General features: G+C 40.0%; 1 protein-coding gene across 1 annotated transcript in view; it reads left to right on the top strand.

The window, feature by feature from the left end:
- LOC104407395 (A disintegrin and metalloproteinase with thrombospondin motifs 12-like) overlaps positions 1–18375 on the top strand; it is a gene marked incomplete at both ends in the record, with an annotated part of 102694 nt that overhangs the window by 80795 nt on the left and 3524 nt on the right. The window contains 6 exons of the mRNA XM_010016675.1: positions 99–242; positions 934–1078; positions 5019–5111; positions 5303–5448; positions 6305–6474; positions 14543–14676. Of these exons, the coding sequence (XP_010014977.1) occupies positions 99–242; positions 934–1078; positions 5019–5111; positions 5303–5448; positions 6305–6474; positions 14543–14676 (832 nt within the window). The remainder of the gene's footprint in view (positions 1–98; positions 243–933; positions 1079–5018; positions 5112–5302; positions 5449–6304; positions 6475–14542; positions 14677–18375) is intronic.

Consider the following 18375-nt stretch of genomic DNA (forward strand, 5'->3'; position numbering starts at 1 on the left):
AACCCCAGTGTATTTTTAAGCACAGTGTGGAACCTATAGGTAGGTGTTGTGGTACAACCAATCAGCTGGAATTACTAAATGTTGTTTTTTATCTCCAGCTTTGGTATCCAGCACGATGGAAAAGAGAATGACTGTGAGCCTGTTGGAAAGCGCCCATATATTATGTCCCGACAGTTGCAGTATGATCCTACTCCGCTCACTTGGTCGCAGTGCAGCAAGGAATACATCACACGTTTCCTAGAGTGAGTGATCAGGTTGTAGCATTTCTCTGAAATGAATACAGCTCTGTGTGAGATGTTTATGTGGAGTTTAAAGTAAATCCTCTATTACTGCACTACTGAATTTGGTTTTTTGCAGTGTGCTTGAGTTAATTCCTGTGGAAGGAATGCCCCAAGCTTACTGTTCACTTAGCATTTGGGAAAAGCTCCATTATATTCTTGATTTCTGGAAGTGAACTCGAGTCTTGTCATATTGGTTCAGGTTTGGTGCAGCCTGCAGCTTTCTGCAGCTATCAGGAAGAAAGAAGCCTTTCCATCAAGGACTCTGATGGAAAATCGTAGACCTTGCCTTTGCCACAATGACGTGTTGACTTCCATGACCTGTTCAAATTCATCATGTTTTTCTTTCAAAGAGCAGCAATATGATATAACTGTATAACTTTTATCAGAATTTTGGAGTGCTGTGAAGCCACTCTGCAAACTCTAATGACCTTGTGGTATTTCCCCTTTCACAAGCTATGTTTTGCCTTTGTAAACCTTCCCTTACTAGATGTTTGTTAGCAGCACTTCAACATAACTTGGCTGGAATCTGGAAGTACTATTTCCAAAGGCCATATGTAAAATTTCCATAAAGAATTAGAAGTTGAAAGTCTGTAGTAAAATGTCAAAAAGGTGTGGTTGTGGTGGTTTTTTAATATGTAATTTTGTCTTTTAGTCGTGGATGGGGATTCTGTCTAGATGATATACCCCAAAAAGAAGTTTTGAAGTCCCCAGTCATTGCTCCTGGAGTGATTTATGATGTGCATCACCAGTGCCAGCTTCAATATGGTTCTAATGCTACTTTCTGTGAAGATGTAGATGTAAGTGCTATATGTTTTTCTTCATTTTCCTAATCAGAACTTAGGCTTCTTGAACAACATGGAAGTGCAGTTAGTGAGCCTCAGCTGCTAACTACAAATATCGCATGTGCAGAGTCTCACAGGCTAAATGTGTAGTTTAGGCATTGCCTAACACTGTTTTTCAGAGTCTGCAAGTGAGTTGTTGTACTGTTTGCCTTTTATTTTGCAAGACTTTTACTGGATCTGGCCCCGTATCTATTGTTAAATGCCTGTGCTTTAGCACTGGAGTAATTTTGGTTTTAAACCTGTAATACTGATCTTGATTAAAGTTTCAATGCAGCTTAAATCCCATTTTAAAAAATGCTTCAAACTTGTAGCTTTCCACTGACCATATCATTCTGGGAACAAATCTTCAGTTCCAGCAAACTTTTTCTGAAGAAATCAGGGTTGTGCTCTCTCCCCATATGTCCTGGTTTTGCAGACTCTTGGTGGTTTAACTAGTTAAAGGGAATTTCAGTCCACATACATTGAAGAATCTTTATTTTCCCATCAAACATCTGATTTTTTGTGTGGAAATGTGTGATTTACAAGGTGTCCTGGGGTTTGTTTAACAGCACAGCAAAACAGTGTTTTGTGGAGATGCAGGAGAGCAGTAAGGTCACAGCAGCACAACTCCATTTGGCTCCATACAACATTTTTCTACTTAGAACAGAAGAAGCTGTGGTTTCAAGTGCTCGTCTAGCTAAGTGATGACTAATTTTCACTGTGTTTTGGGCAGTAATGTGCAGCAAACATTGCAGATAGCATCCAACTTGCTCACTCTGTTAAACACAGCTGTGGCAGAAGTGGCATTATGGCTGTTGGCAGTGCTGGAGTGGTTTTTAGGCAAGGTACTGTGCACATCTGTGGGTTGGAGACTGCTGACAGTGACTATTTATTTCATTCAGATAATTATTTGTATCCTCATCTACCCTTCTGTTAGGGAGATTATCTCTGATTAATCTTCTCAGCCTTAATAGATAACATGATTACCAATGTTGAACTGCATCTACTGATTCTGAAGCAGGTATTGAAAAATTGCTTTCATTACCTGCTGTTCCAGTTTCCTCAGTTACTATAATTTGTCTGTTGGTACAGATAGAAAATTAAAGTGTAATTTTGCAGTCTTGGTTCATTCTGTCTCTCCTTGGGTTTGAACCTAGTAGGCCTTTACATTCAACATCTCCTTAATAACTAATTTTACAGTTAGACATATGTCAGAAAATTAATGGGTATAATCTTGTTTTGCATTTTACTGGAAAGACTGTTTTGCAGGTAGCTGTACTGCCAAGCAAAGAAGTTGTGAGTAGTATGGTCTGCCTGGCATGTTGAATGATCAATATAGTCATTTTGTCTGAGAGGTCTGACTGTTCTTTGCCTTCCCACTGTTACTTTACACTTGCTTACTGACCACGCTACGTTCCACAGATTCCTTTCGAAAGAAGAATCTGCATTTAGCTGAGATGTGCCAGGGTTCAGTGACTCCATTTAGCAAAGACTTAAGATTTATAATTCAGATAGTGGTTTCCATGAACCATTTAGGTAGTAAGTCCTCTAAGCACATTAATACTGTCCCTCAAATAAGGAAAAGAAAAGCTAAACACAGATTCAGGGGAGGAATTTTCAAAGTGGTAGTTAGATCCATAGTTTCCTATCAGGCTATAGGAGCTCAAAATCCTTATCTAGTTGCCTTTTCTTTACCTCCAAAACTTCCACTGAAGCTCTTTGTGGTTTTTTGACCCTACTTTCTTTTAGTCACACACCCTGATCTCATAGATTGGGCGGAAAGTGTATACCGTACTGCTGAGGATAAAAATCACTTGCTTTGCAGTGAGTCCATGGTAGAATCATTAATTTCTTCAAGAGCACACAGTAAGCAGTACTTTTTCTTGTACTGTTGTTATACCAGTATTCTGGAAAAAAGCTCTGGTACATGGAGATCAATGTGGAATATTGCAAAGCTAAAAAATTTCCTCTGTCAACTCTCGCCACTGAAATCTACAAATGCACCTCATAAAAATGTATCTGTCAGTGGAAAGCTGTATTCAGTTTCGGTGCCTCTGGTATCTGAAGCACAGTGTAGGAGTACACTTTACAGACTAAAAAGCACAAAACATAACAAAAGAAGCACTCTACATACACGAGTAAAATAAAGAATTAATTTCATAATAAAGAAAACTAATTAGCTGGAACACTTGGGTAGCTCTGCCTTAAGAACCTGGTAACAATGGCTTCACGAAGAGTTGTAAGTAATACTACTCTTGAACTATAAATAGGGAACTACAAAACAACCTTTGACCAATACATTGTCCAAAAACAGCTAAATGAGCCAAGATGCAGTGCCCCAGACATTGTATTCCAAGTGGAGTTTCGAAGTGCTTTGAGATGTTCTATCAAGTTTTTTTCCAGTTTTCTAGATGAAAACCAGGATGAACACAGAATGCAGAAAGTTAATAAAAGGCAACTTACTCAAAACAGACTGTGCCTAAGCTTAGCTGTTTTAAATAGAAACAGGTCATTTTTCTATTTTTAAACAGAAGCAGTCATTCAAGTTTCACATTTCACACTTGGACAAACGCTGCTGGTAGCTCACTGGGGCTAGATTTTTGCAAGTGCACAGTTTCTATGTTGGCTCCCCCACCTGGCATGTTGCTTGCTGTGAGAATACCAGTGGGAATTGCTAGTGGGATCCTTCTTACCAGATCCTTTCTCTGATGACACGTAGAGCTCTCCCTGTTTCACAGGTAGATGCTGCCAGCTCTGTTCCTTCTCCCAGTGCTGAACTCTGCAGTTCAAACAGCCTCAGCCAAGACCTTACCCAGAGCTCCATGGCTTCTGCTTCTGTTGTTCCAGATGGGAGCTCACAGTCTCTCTGACACCCCTGGTTTCTCCAGCTTCTCACACAAAGCTCATTCAGGAGTTCCCAAGCATGCAGGGCTGCTGTGTGTCAATGAAAGGAGAAGCTAGCATACATGTGAACTGAGGAGGGGGGACTAGCCCTTGATGTCTGCCCTCATTCTGTAAAGAATTGTTCTGAGTGAAGAAGACTTGCTATAAGGTAGCTGTAATGATTTTTTGCCCTGCTAGCTCTTTTGGCTGTGAGGAGATTATGTCCCTTCAGTGGAGTCGACCACTGCACGTGCAGCAGCAGCTGAAATGCTGTGCTTTGCTGCATTAAATTGGCACCAGTTTCTGGGTAACTTAATATGCAATCATTCACTAATGAGAGCCTTCACCCCACCAAGCCCACTAGGCAGTCTTCTCTGCCAGCTACCCTCGACTGCTTCTTTTAGATCATTCCTTTGCCATCTGTTTGGCTGATGTTTTAAGAGACCTTTGTTTTGATCTCTTTTTCCTCATCCAGTTTTGGGACCTTCATGAATATTAACCTGGCTGTTGTACTTGGAGATATAACTTTGTTTTTATTTTTCTGGCTGGCTTCTCTGAACTTCTTTGATTTCACTCTATGTTCTCAGGTAGACAGCAATTCTAATTTGAATATTGTACTTATTAGTACTCATCAAATGAAAATCATACAAACTCTGTTCACCTTCATTATAAACAGTGGTGTCCAAACTTTGTAAAGCCTTTTTTCGTTTGTGTAGCTGGGAGCTGAGCAGCCAATGAGAAAAATATTTGAAGTCATGTAGTTCAAGTAATTCACCTGATTGATAGAAATCATTCACCATTTTGTATTTGTTAAGTAGTTTCTCCTTGTATTTGTTAAGTAGTTTCTCCTTGTACGCTAACTAAATCTGGTCCTAACTTGTGGAAAACCTTGAACATTTGCCTTTGAAATTATGGCCTTTACAAGGCTTTCTAAATGAATGTATAAAGCTTTTGAAAATGGAATGCTTTTGAAAGTCTTGGCCATAGGAGTCCAGCTTTGCTTCAGACTGCTGCAGTTTTCTTTCTTTTCCAGAACCTTTGCCAGACACTCTGGTGCTCAGTAAAAGGCTCCTGCCGCTCCAAACTGGATGCAGCTGCAGATGGAACTCGGTGTGGAGAGAACAAGGTGACAGCACTGCTGCCTACAAAAGGGTGGCAGAGGACCCATCAGTAGCTCTGCCATTGTTCATTGTGAAAGAGGAGCATCATGTGACGTCTCACTTAAATTTTCAACCCTCAGGGACTGAAATAACAAATAATTCACAATAACATTTTCCTGCAATAATAGTCTTAAGCTGTTTGTCCTTCTCTCTTCAGTGGTGCTTCTCTGGTGAGTGCATTACAGTAGGCAAGACTCCCGAAGCAATCCATGGTGGATGGGGCGTTTGGTCATCCTGGTCCCATTGCACAAGGACATGTGGGGCAGGAGTTCAGAGCGCAGAGAGACCTTGCAATAACCCAGAGTAAGCTGAGTGCACCATCTTTTCTTACTTTTCATTCGAGATCTTTGAGACACTTATGACATTGGAAGCTCTTGTATGAGATGGTTATCAGGAGGTGACACAGCAAGACAGTCACTGAACACCTGTCCTTCCCAGTTAAGCTTACCTGTGTGAAACTCATTGCCTCACCTCACATTCTTTAATGCTTACCCTCCCTGGAGCTTATTTCCACACAAAATTAAAAAAAAACCCAAACCTGTTATTTAGTATTCAGGCCTTGCAGAAATAATAGAAATGTTGCTTTGATAATACCACCATGAATAAATAAATGCCCTGAAACACTGGGTGAGAGCAATAGCTAGTAATCTGTTCCGAGGGAAATCAAGGAGTCAACTGTTCATGTTTTGTTCTAGTCATCAGCTTTGTTTGACCTTCAGACACAGGAGCTGGTAGGTATAGAACATGAAGGCAGAATTTTCTAATACATATCTAAGTTCATGAAGACCCAACATCTAATTTTCAGAAATTACTAAAAAGGGTGCCTAACACTCTTCATAAGGGAAATCACTTGGCTTTTCTAGAAGAAGTTTCAAACATTCTGGAAAATATGGTATTTTGGGGGAGTTAATTCGATAGAATAATTTGTTGTGAGCTCAGCCAGGCAATTCTTTAGGCTCATCACTTCTTTGTTATACAGGGTTTTTTCTAGATCTCTGTGCTCCATGCTGATGTGTTTGGGTACTCAAACATGTGAGTGGTATCTCTGCCCTGTCCAGGATTCAGATTCGCCTTGTTATCTGGAACCTGAAAGACATTGCTCTTTCAAAACCATTTTAACCCAGAATCTCATGTCTCAGTCTGAATGTTCCTTTTCTAGGCCACAATTTGGAGGAGACTACTGCACTGGAGAAAGGAAACGCTATCGCATGTGTAACATCAGCCCCTGCCGAAAAGACTTGCCAACCTTTCGTCAGATGCAGTGCAGTGAATTTGATACAGTTCCCTACCAGAATGAATTCTACCACTGGGTTCCCATTTATAACACAGGTATGAATCTACAGATTTTTTAATACCTTGTATAAAAAGTCAGATTTACAGACCTACGAGTAACGTCTACAAGGGCAAAAAGTCACTGTATTATAAGTCTTTAAATTAATCAGAGAGAAAAATCTGGTGTGCCTCTGTATGCAGGTGTGCCTTTTGTGTATACACAAAGGCAGGGATTCTCCACAAACAGATATTTTAGCAAAGCTGTGGTAAGTAATGGCTGTGATTGTAATTAGCCTAGTTCCTGGAAAGATACTGCACTAAGACAAGCTATTGGAAGTTACATTTATACTAGTTGTTCAGGATAGACCTAAACCGTCTTTTCCATTGTCAACTGCAGAACCACAGAAGTACAGTAGCATAGTGTAAAGCTTCATGTTTGGGCCTGCAGCATCACTGCACCCAATAAGCAGAACTGTTCCGCTGCACAAATGGTGCTCTACTACTTCCAAACTCCGATCTCTATGGTAAGTATACCTGGCACCATACCAAGGAAGTAATACCTCAACAGTTTCAGTTTTGTATTGTCCTGTATTGTTGAAACAGAATGATGCCTCTGCATTATAGCTTGCTTTGTAACAGCTAGTTGCTAAATACAAGGGTAGCAGTTACTACTGTGCAGTTTGATTCTTGGTGTATGCATAAATGTAAGATGTAGATGATCCAGTAGAAGCTGGCAATATAATTTTATTTTATTTTTTTTTCTAAACCAGTTAGGGAAGCGAAGCTGAGATTCAGCCAACAGTATTGCGTGGCATGTTCATTGCATTTTCATGGTTATTGCCAGTTCTGAATAGGTTTTCTGAATTTCAGCTACTGTTTCAATTTCATTCAAACAAACACACCATTGAAGATGAACCTGCAGCAGACACACTTCTCTGGTGAAAGAAAATATGGTTGATAGAGAAAGACTTTCAGAAGAACAAACTGTGATAAATACTAACAGCCTAAGACTTAGTCCAAAGCCAAACCTGTAAAACATTTTGTGCAGACTCATAAACTGTTTCTTTCACTTGCCTGTCACTGAAGACTGGAATTCTAGTCCTCGTTGTTAGTGTATTGCTGCAGGCTGTACCCTTAGTTCTGTTCATGTCCTCTCTAGGGCAGTGCTATGGAACTGGTAGTTCTGCATGCGTATTTGTTGCGGGTCTGCTATTAAAAGGCATTAAGAATCATGAATTAAATGCTTCCTGCGCACTGGAAGGCATGTCTATTACGGTGTGTCCATGCCGTATTTCAAATAGAGCCAATTTGAGCTTTACAGACAAACAATTTATCTTTAAAACGCCGCATTGTTGAGCCTGATATACTTCATCTGGAACATCCTAGGTTTCAGTGACCTTTTTCAAAAATCTTTCAAATACCAAGGCAATGTGGTTTTTTCTGCCTTAAAATGCTTTTTGACTGTTTTTACCTGTTTTCTCAGCAGTCAGAATTTCAGTCTAGAGTTACACATCTCCCTCATGACCTGTGAGACCCTTAATGTTTGCAACTTCATTTTTACCTTGCATAAACAACTTTTAAAGTATTTTCCTGCTGCTAAACTCTTTAACTTTCAAAAATCCTGGCTTCCTCAGGTAGGCAGGTTCTCCTGGGAACTCTCATCTATGCCAAATAGTGTGCTGATCCTTTATCTGATATCATCATTATATGATTGAGGGTGGGTGGGCGCACTGCTTCCAGTCATGTTGAGCCAGTGTTAACTACTGCACTGAAATACACCCGGGAGTTTTTCCTCCCATTTCAGTTTAAAGTTTTCTTTCATCTTCTCTTGGTTGCTGAAAGTGTCCTGGGCAAAATAACTCCAGAAATAAGGTCATGAAACAGTGCTCTCTCTGTAATATGGAGCAGTTTGAGCCTTTCTTGTGTTTGTCTTGTAATGCCCCCTCCACAAAAAAAAAGAGGTGATGGTTCAGAGCTCTGGAGACTTAATCACCACATCTAGCATATGTACAACCACCTTTCTCAGTGTACACCAGCTTCCCTTATTTTTCCTCTTATCTGATGCTATCCTATTTCAAAGACTTTTCCTATCACTCACAGTTTCCCTCCACCCCTCCCTTCTTCCCAGGATCAACTTCACTCCTGATTTCTCTGCCTTCTCCCCCTGAGTGGTTCAGGGAGATGGGGAATGGAGACTGTGGTCAGTTCATCATACATTGTCTCTGCCACTTCTTCCTCCTCAGGGGACTACCCCTCACACTCTTCCCCTGCTCTAGTGGGGGGTCCCTCACATGGGATATGGTTGCCTGTGAACTTTTCCAGTGTGAGTCCTTCCCACAGGCTGCAGTTCTTCACAAACTGCTCCAGCATGGGTCTTTCCATGGGGTACATCCTTCAGGAACAGACTGCTCCAGTGTGGGTCCCTTCCAAGGGAAGTCTAAGGTGCAGTCCTTCAGGAACAGACTGTGTGGAAGCATCTAGTTGAGGAGGTGAAACCCTGAGCTAGACATTTTGTGACATTTTAGACATTCTGTGTTCCTTCATCCTGCTGGAAAAACAGTAAATTATCTAGATGGTCACAATTCTCTCTCCTGGCTTTAATTTCATAGCTTATATAAGCCAATGCTAATGAGTGTCACATAATTAAATGCTGCAATAATGTCCTTTTTACATTGTACCTTCACCAGAGGACAAAGACTCTTTCTTTTTTTTTTTTAATAGCTTATGATTTAATATAAGGCAAGATACAACAGGCCTTTAACAACCTAGAAGAAAGCAATGAATGATATCTTGCTGTTACCTAGGCTAACTATATTTAAGGTTCCAATTGAGATTTTTCCCTTCTGTTTTCAATGAATTTGGGCCTGTTGGGGAATTTTCATAGTCTTATTGTGGATTAGCCCCGGAGCTCAGAAAGCCATGTGCTCAAGCTGGAGCACCTGAATATCCCAAGAAGTCTTCAAACAAAATGGACTTTCAAGTGCAAAGGTATCTAAAGCAACCAGGACCTCTGACCAAGATATTTTCTGAATTGTGACCCCACACTTACTTATTTCATACCATTTGACAAATTACACTTACTCAAGTCTGATAGTTTCTTAGTGCTTAACTTCCATGTACTAAGTATGGGTCCACACTAAATCCTGTATCTTTCTTTTCTCAATCAATGTCAGGATCATCTCATGAACTGACAAGAGTTATGTTGCTAAAGTGTTTTAAATTCCATATTTCTTCCAATATATGTCTGTATATCAAATAAGATGTGTACTGATATAGTCACAGGGGCTGAACTAACAGCATGAGATAATGTTTTACTGTCGACTTGTTTGAAAGTAAACTTTCTTTTGGAGTTCCAAGCTTGATTAAAGTGATAAAGTAGCTTTACCTCAGCTATTTTTTTCCCCTTTTTTTATGTGTTTGGTAATTGTATTTTCTAATATTCTTTGGTTTGGATTTGCTCAGCCAATTCTGCGTTCTGTCAGAGGTGAGAGTTTGAAGAGAGGAGGCCCACTTCTTTTCTTCCTTGTGAATTAGGAAAAAAATACTGAATTCTTATCTTGTGCTGGCAGGCACATTAATCACATCCTTCTCAGTCAGGTTAAGCTGGATCCTTCCTGCAGGTGAACTCATGGGAGTCAACTCTGAGGGAAAGAAATTTAAATTGGGAAGGGAGCATGTTCCTTCCTGTTCATCTTCGTGTTGCTCTATTTACACTTGGTGAATTTGAACTCCATTGTAATGTACATGTGGGAAACCCCACATGCCTGAATTTTAGGATTTGTACTCAGCTTTGCTGGTTTGCTTCCTCAGTCCTATTCTGATTGCAGTGACTTACATAGTCACTGGGCATGTATAGGAGTTCTGTGTCTTGGGATTCCGTTACATCTGGCTTTCTTCTATCTGTTAGAGGATTGATCTTGAATCCGTTCAAATCAGCAGCATAATCTTGGTGCAGGATAAAAACCAGGATGTAATTTTCCTAGCCTGCTGAGTGTTGGTGGCACCCCAGCTAAAATCTTATGTCCATCTAAGAGCAACACACTGCTGGAAGCATTCAGCCAAGCTGGAGGAGATTTACAGGAAAGCAACGTGGAAGTCAAATGATTTGGAAAACACAGATTGAGAAAAACAAGTTTTGCTCTACAAAAGGAGAAGATGGAGTGCATTATATCCAGCTACTTGAAGAGATTTTCTAAGGGTGTTTAGCATGCTTATCCCTGAGCTTCTAGAGATACAGGCTAGCAAGACTGCATGGCTCCATGCAGTGTTGTGCTTGGGTCTGGAAAAAGGTGTGAAGATCCAAGCAGTTCTGTGCCCTGGGTGACTGACTTTGAAAATCAGTACCCCGTGGTCTTTCCATATCAGTTTGAATGTAGCTCTGCTGCTTTCAAATTTGGATTTGACATCAAGTTCTCTGTCACTGTACTTCACACCACAATTTCCCAGCCTCTCCGCTTAAGCCAGTACAGAAGTCCCAAGAGAGAGATGTATCTAGCAGTTCTTCATCTTGTGAAAGCTAGGAAATGCAGAAACAGTCAAAGCAGCCTGAGGGAACTTTAGGTTACACATTAAGAAATCTTCATTGCTTTATGGGTGGTTAAACATTAGAGCAGGTTGCCTACAGGGTTTGAGGAATTATTACTATCACTGTAGATAGAAATACAGTCTATGCAGGAGAAGTGTGAGTGGCTTTGGTCCTAGTTTGGTGTGGAAGGATGGGTAAAATCCTGTAGGCTTTACGTAGGTGGAAATCATCTCTGTTTAAATGGCGATTCAGTGTGCTTTTCCTGGTCCAGAATTGTGTGAATACATTTATTACTGACTATTTGCAGGTTAGATCTAGTGTTCCAGGCGTATGCTGGATTGCAAGAATTCTTGTGTATTTTGGCCTAAAAGTTACTAAGATGACAGCCTGTTTGTTAAAGTCTCATCATGAATTAATCAAATTTGCTGAAGTAACTGAAACTAAGCCAGCTGCTTTAACAAGTTCCTTCTGAGCAACCCTAGTGCTCATATTTATCTCAGTTTGGTATTTTTAGATTTTCAGGACTGAAATAAATTTTAGAAAATCTGAATTCAATGTCAGTCTTTGCTTTCAACTTTTTCCATCGTTTTGGGAAATGTTCACTTTCTGAAAACAGAAGACGAAAGTACTTCCTACATCTCTATCTGTTTCATGTTTAAAATGTTAGACTTTTTAAGGACAGTGGCTGATTCTAGTACAGTTTATTTAGTCATGGAATAATGGAGCCCTGCTCTTTTGTCAAGTTCCTTCACTCAGGTCTAAAAAAATGACAGATAAGTAAATAATTTTAGAAAACTAATAGGTAATACAGTGCTAGGATAATGTTCCCTCACCAGCCTTCTATGCACATGAAATACCAAAATAACTTAAAGAATGATGTCAAGAGAATAAATGTTGGATAGGATTGAGTTTGTTGGGAGAGAGCAGTATCGTCTCACCAGCATTGGTGTTCAGCAGAAAACTGATAGGAAGAAAAGCAATACAAAATTCGTGTGTACAGGTAGGATCTAATTTTAGATCAGTTACTACAGTTAGGAATATCAGGAAAGCTTTCATGCCTAGAAAACTCTTCTTTGAATCATGAATCTTTGCAAGTCTGAAAGTTTCCTTGTTGTGTATTTTTACTTTTTATTTTGGCTTACCGAGAGAGTTATCTTTCTATACAAATTTTTTCTGAGTTTTATTCTTAGAGCTTCATAGTTATGATTTAATGTCAGCAGTCAGCACTGCCTACTTTTCCTTGCTCAGTGATTTCTGAAATGAAATTGGATACCATCTTGCCTGCTATGTCAACACACAACTAGGGACAAGGTACAGATGTCATACTGCTGCTCTACATATATTTCATTATGAGCAGTGTAAAAGCTGAAATGGCTTTCTGCAAAGTCTGTGTCAGTTGGGATTGATTCTCTGCAGGTAACAGACTAGCTAGAATTCTAGGATTCTCCTTTCCATAAGCGTATTGTGCCTTGTGTTTAAAAAGGTGCATTGAGAAGGTAAGCAAGGTGGAACAAAATTTAGAACACTAAAATAATCAAACTAGCCACATGGCCAGAAGAAAATTTCTGCAGACAGAAGTAAAATTACTTGTATTGCATATCATGACAGCTCTTATCAGAACAACTGATGGATGTTATGGCTGGCAGTTTTCACAGAGGGGCTGAGGACTGGTAAGGATTACAGATTTTATGTTCTTGACTGAGAATCTTACGTCACCTTGAATTCCACTTGTTTTATAACCTTGGTCCCTGTGTGTCCTCTGCCTCTAATCGCTCTGTTGCCCTTTATGATGGCAATTTTGAGAAGCCAGAAGCACAACTTTGTTGTCAGAGCTAAGATGCCATTTTAGCTCTACTGACAAGAGGGAAAACACAGAAGTCCTCATTAAGGTTTTGGATTTCCTTTAGTGCCCCTTTTTATTTTTTGGATCCCAGTTCTCTAGAGATCCTGTTTATGTCAATGAGATTTATAGTTTCAAAGCTCAAGCTGTGTAGGATTCAGTCCCCAAGTTTTTTGGGAACAGGAGTGTCTGTCACTCTTGTGCACTGCATGGTGTTGTGTAAGTGTTGGTGCTATACAAACCAGAGCAAGGAGAGCAAATTTTCCCCTTCAACAGAATAAACCTGTTTGTAGGAAATTATTTAGTTTTTTTGCATTACTAAAAGTTTGAATGTCATTAGCAGAAATTCCTTTAATTTTAAACACAGTTCTTTGTATGATACAAGCCAGATCAACAAAAAAGGGAGAAAGAAATTCATTAGCCAGTATGTAGAAGATATATAGTTATGCTGCGTCCTTCTGAGATGAAGGGAGCAGCTTCTCTTGGCTCTGTCATGCACGGGATGAGATTGTCTCTCACCAGAGGCACCTCTGCAGCACACAGGGATATTGTATTAAAATAGCTCAATAATGGTGCCTTGAAGTCCTTATAGACTGGCAGTTTTAAGGCCCACTGGTTTGCTCAGCCAGGCATTTCAGCTTGCTGAGCGTGAACAAAGTGCTGTAGTGTGTGGCTGGATTGGGGTCTTGGAATAGAACAAAATGAAAAGATAGGTCCTCTGTTGCTGTCCCTCATTGATAGGACAGTGGATGATTTTTTTCCAGTCAGATAGCTCTGGGTCTGCTGGATGGTTTCCAGGGAGTACTGTATGGGCATGGATTATAAATCTGTCTTTTCTTTGACACTGGATTCAGTTCGAACTCATCTTCTGTGTACACAACTTAGTAATCAAACTTGTGTCCTTTCACTCTCTGAAGCCTGAGTTTCAAAATTTCTCATTCCAAAGGATCAGTATTTATGAGGCAGGGCAGTGTGTGTTTGGCTCTTCTTACTCCATGGATTGAATAGACTAGGGCTGGTCCATTGTAGGAAACCTTGAATCGAAACCCACGGATTGCTTTTTCTGCAGCTTTTCTCTCCCTGTTGCCTCCTTGCACATCTATCCAAGAACAGCCTGCGTCTTGTCAGACCCACCAATATTGTCCCCATTTCATAAGTTGCCAAGCAGGAAAAAAGTACAGGGTTTGAAATAATTTGTTAAGTGCCAGCATATAGCTGAAAATAAGCACTGATGTGACACTACTGACATGCAGAATATCAGAAGCAACCACTTGACTGCTCTCTGAGGGAGACTGGCAGCAGTGGTGAAAAGCTGTAAATTATCTCTGATCACAGTCATCAGCTGATGGAAAACTGTTGCTTTTCAGTATCCTTGGCAATCTCACCGCCAGATTCCTCCTTTCCCCTGATGATGACAGTTGATCTTGCTGATTTTCTGTCCCTTTCTCCATCACATCTGAGGTCCTCATCACTACTTGACTCATCCAGCTGGCTGTAAACGTACCAGTGATGGAGAGCATGGAGGCATGAGGGCACCAGCCTCCAGCAGCTTCTAAAAGTCCACAAGTGTCATTTATCAGGCCTTGTCACTGTCTTTAACAATACAAGCCTCTCTCTGCTAACTGCTTCTAATTACACCATTACTGTCAAATGCCAGGGAAAATGGGTGGATGGTGTAGTTAAAACATACATCCATGTGCATTGCAGGTCAGTGTCCCACAGAAGTATTTTCTGAGAAAGCATCTTTGTTTTCTTTTCAGCAAACCCCTGTGAGCTCCACTGTCGCCCAATAGATGGCCATTTTTCAGAGAAGATGCTTGATGCAGTCACTGATGGTACTCCTTGCTTTGAAGGAAGGCACAGCCGAGATATCTGTATTAATGGCATGTGTAAGGTATTGGGTATGTTTGCATGTTTCTTTCTCTACAATTTTATTTTATAAAGTTGTGGGAAAATGTTTTACGGGAAAATTAACAAATTAACAAACTTTTGAGGATTGAGGTCAAGTATGCCATTTTACCACGTTCTTAGTGATCATGGAAACACAAGTTTGTATAAACAGCTTTTCAAAGTAGACATAAGAGCTGTTTCCACCCTTTTTAATTAATCCATTACACTGAGTAGTAACTATTTCTGGTACATTTTAATTCCTCTCTTCTTCCATTATTCTAAAACATCAGTTTAAGAAAACCTGTTTGTTTCTATGAGATGTTTTCACAAAGGATTGTAGCTTTAGGGTTCTAATTGATGTTACCACTCCCTGTGTTTTTTTTATGAAAATGCAGTTTAACATTACACATTATGTAGGAGTTCTGAACTGACTTGTTACAGGATCAGGTGTTTGCACTTCAGTGCAGTAAAAATTATTTTTGTTTAAAACAGTAACTTCAATAATGCTGTACAATGAAATAACAGGCAAACACAGAGTATATAGTTCAGAAGTGAAGAATAAGTATAACATTCTCTGCATATTCTACATCTTGATAGTAGGTTTCTAGGATGATGTGTTTGTTTGTGGCATTTGAAGATGTGTTCTTGTAAATTCTGTAATACCCACAGTCCTAACTTAGTGAATTAGGTTTTAGTGAATTTCTGATAAATAAAATGAGTACTTTACTTGTAGGGGATGTATTCACAACAACATCTTACTTTTTCAAACTGGGGATTTGTATGCTGTACCCCTTTAAGCCTGATAGCTTTTTTGCTTTTAACATCTTCAAAACAAAAGCAGGACTTGGTGTCTTGTGGACACTATGTTAGCTTACTGTAGGGAGCTTGGGATTGTATGTCTTAAGTCATTGTATAATACAAATACAGCTAGATGGGACTTCAAGAAGTCATGTTTCATCTCTTTAGAGAATCATAGAATCATAGAATAGTTAGAGTTGGAAAGGACCTTAAGATCATCTAGTTCCAAGCCCCCTGCTGTGAGCAGGGACCCCCCACGTTAAACTGTGTCGCCCAAGGCTCTGTCCAGCCTGGCCTTGAACACCACCAGGGCTGGAGCATTCACAACTTCCTTGGGCAACCCATTCCAGTGCCTCACCACCCTCACTGTAAAGAACTTCTTCCTTATATCTAATCTAAATTTCCCCTGTTTAAGTTTAAAGCCATTACCTCTTGTCCTGTCATGTTCCTTTTTTCATATTTTTTGCGTTCTTTTCTTGAAGATTTCTAGTGATGGAAACTCTGCATATTTGATAGGTCATTGGTATACCCTCTCTGAAGACTTTCTATTTTGGTAGAATGCCAGTGCCTCAAGAGAGCAGCAATAAAAGATTTGTTTCAAGCTTTCCTAGCAGGGCATGCATTTGTGAAAAGGGGTTACCAAGATCCTGCTCAAATTCACAGTGAAGAGATTCTGCTTGACTTTGCTGATACCAGGATGGGCCTTTTAACTATCATGGTGAAAGACCTGACCTGGACTTGAACAGTTCAAGACAGGTGGAAACACATCATTAGCAAACCGAAATGTGTGGGAAATACTGCATACCATATCACTGCTTTTGACCTTGGAAGAGGCTGTCTGTGTGATGTTGCACTTCCATTTTCTGATTTCCAGCCCAAATGGACAGGGATCACTATGGTAATTTTAGTTTCCATATGCTTTCTGTGTTGAACCTTGCCTGTGACAGTCAAATTTATACCTGTTAGAAATAGCAAAACTTAATTAATCAGAAGAGATAAGTCAGACGTGAAAGGAAAGCTAATTGTAGTTTCTAGATACTAGATATACTTTTAATAGTTCTGGGGACTCAAAGCCTTTCTAAAAAAATTCACCCAAGGTACTGGTGCTATCATAAATACAGTTTTGCCAGCATTTCACATGTTGACTGCTGCTTCACATCTTATGGCAAACAGATTTAACTGGAGTCAGAATCATGGAGTGAACAGTATAATCATGCAACTGCCGCAAATGAGACTGAATTATGAATATAACCCAAATAGCTCACATTTCTAAAAGACCGTGTGCTTTTATCTGAAATAGATACCCAATATAACACTTGAGGAGAAGCATTTTTAAGTGTCTCCATATAATTCACTGGCATTTTAGTCCAGCTAGTTAAACACAATACATACATTACATGTCACGGTGAATAAATCTGGGAATGCATTTAATATAATTAATCTGGTACGTCATTATTGTACTCTAGTAGCAACATGTTGCTAATGATGCGGAAAAGGTGTTCACAAACATTAGTGGCAACGTCTATTAAAGTGCTGTTCTGGCTTTCAGTACTGTATCTCACAAAAGCACTTCACATTTCTTCTTAGAGCTAAAATAACACTTCACTTAGGTCTGAAATTGAGCAGACAGACACTAGTGTTGATCCACTTGGTCCTTGCAATTTGTCCATTATTTGGGTCTTACTCTTTTAGAAGTTCTGCCTGTGCCTCAGTGCAGAAGGAAGCCTTACCAGTCAGGCGTTGTTGGTATGGCATTCCTTTAGAACTTGCCTTGTCAAATCCGAGACAAGCTGGAAATAATAACTGATTGAAGGTTTGGCATATGCAATAGCTGGGTCTTCTCTCAGCTTCATCCTTACACAGAAAAGGATTTGCCCAAGCGCGTTCAATGCTGGTACATCACTGAGTGGTGGAGACAGTGACTGCAAAGTGGTGTCTCAAATCTACATGCCTTCAGCTACAGACATGTTTTGTTCCAAGTGGAGCAGCTAATAAGGAGATGAGACATGGAGTCCCCCTAATGTTTTTATTTTGTGTAGCCTGGCCTTCCTTTAAGTGTCTACCACATCTTGTGATGTCTGACTTACAAACAGCCGAGTGGAGAGAGTCAACAAGATCTGCCAGTAATTTAATCTCAAATCATCAAGAAATACCATGAGTAGTTTGCTATTTAGTTGTACTCCTCTATACTCATCCTCTGAGTGTCACTTTTCCCCTTTATTTAGAAGATCTTTAAAGCACATAGCTTGTCTTGCTGTGTTTTAAATTATACATCACAAATGCACTCAAATTCTTACTAGAGCAGTCTGTTGCTCCCCCAGTGTTAATAAGCAAAGATACTGCCATCAGAGTATGTTGCTTGAGCACTGATGTATACGTGACTGAGGAGTTTGGCTAAATTCAAGCCATGGCATCATCTAAAAGTGGAGGTGTACGTGGTGTATGCACTGAGAATGGGACCCGGCATCTCTGCTGTTTCTAGCAAGCATTCATTTTTCAAACAGAATTCTAATAGGCGTAAATGACCTTCAGTCATGCAAATCTGTAAGCTGTTCTCTGTGGTAATTCACAATGGTTACGTTGAGAGACTAACATTGTGTTGGAGAATTACACAGCTGTGTAGTACTAGGGAGGAAAATGTGTTGCTGTTTTGTTTACTTTTGCTGAAAGGCAGATTGCATATCTCGGATTTTTTGTAGTAGCCTTACTACCTCTCACTATGGTCTATCTCATTATCCCACTGCTAGCCCAACAGGACATTGATTCAGACCCATGTAGACAAGTTATAAGAGAAATAGGCACTCAGGACACGCTTCTCCCTATTTAAGGCAATGCCATGGCCAACATGAAATGAACATGATTTTGTTATTTGGAGACAAGTGGGGGAGACAGACGGAAGGAAGAG

This window comes from Nestor notabilis, unplaced genomic scaffold (genome assembly GCF_000696875.1).
Source record: "Nestor notabilis isolate BGI_N333 unplaced genomic scaffold, ASM69687v1 scaffold796, whole genome shotgun sequence".
In the NCBI taxonomy this organism is placed as follows: Eukaryota; Metazoa; Chordata; class Aves; order Psittaciformes; family Psittacidae; genus Nestor; species Nestor notabilis.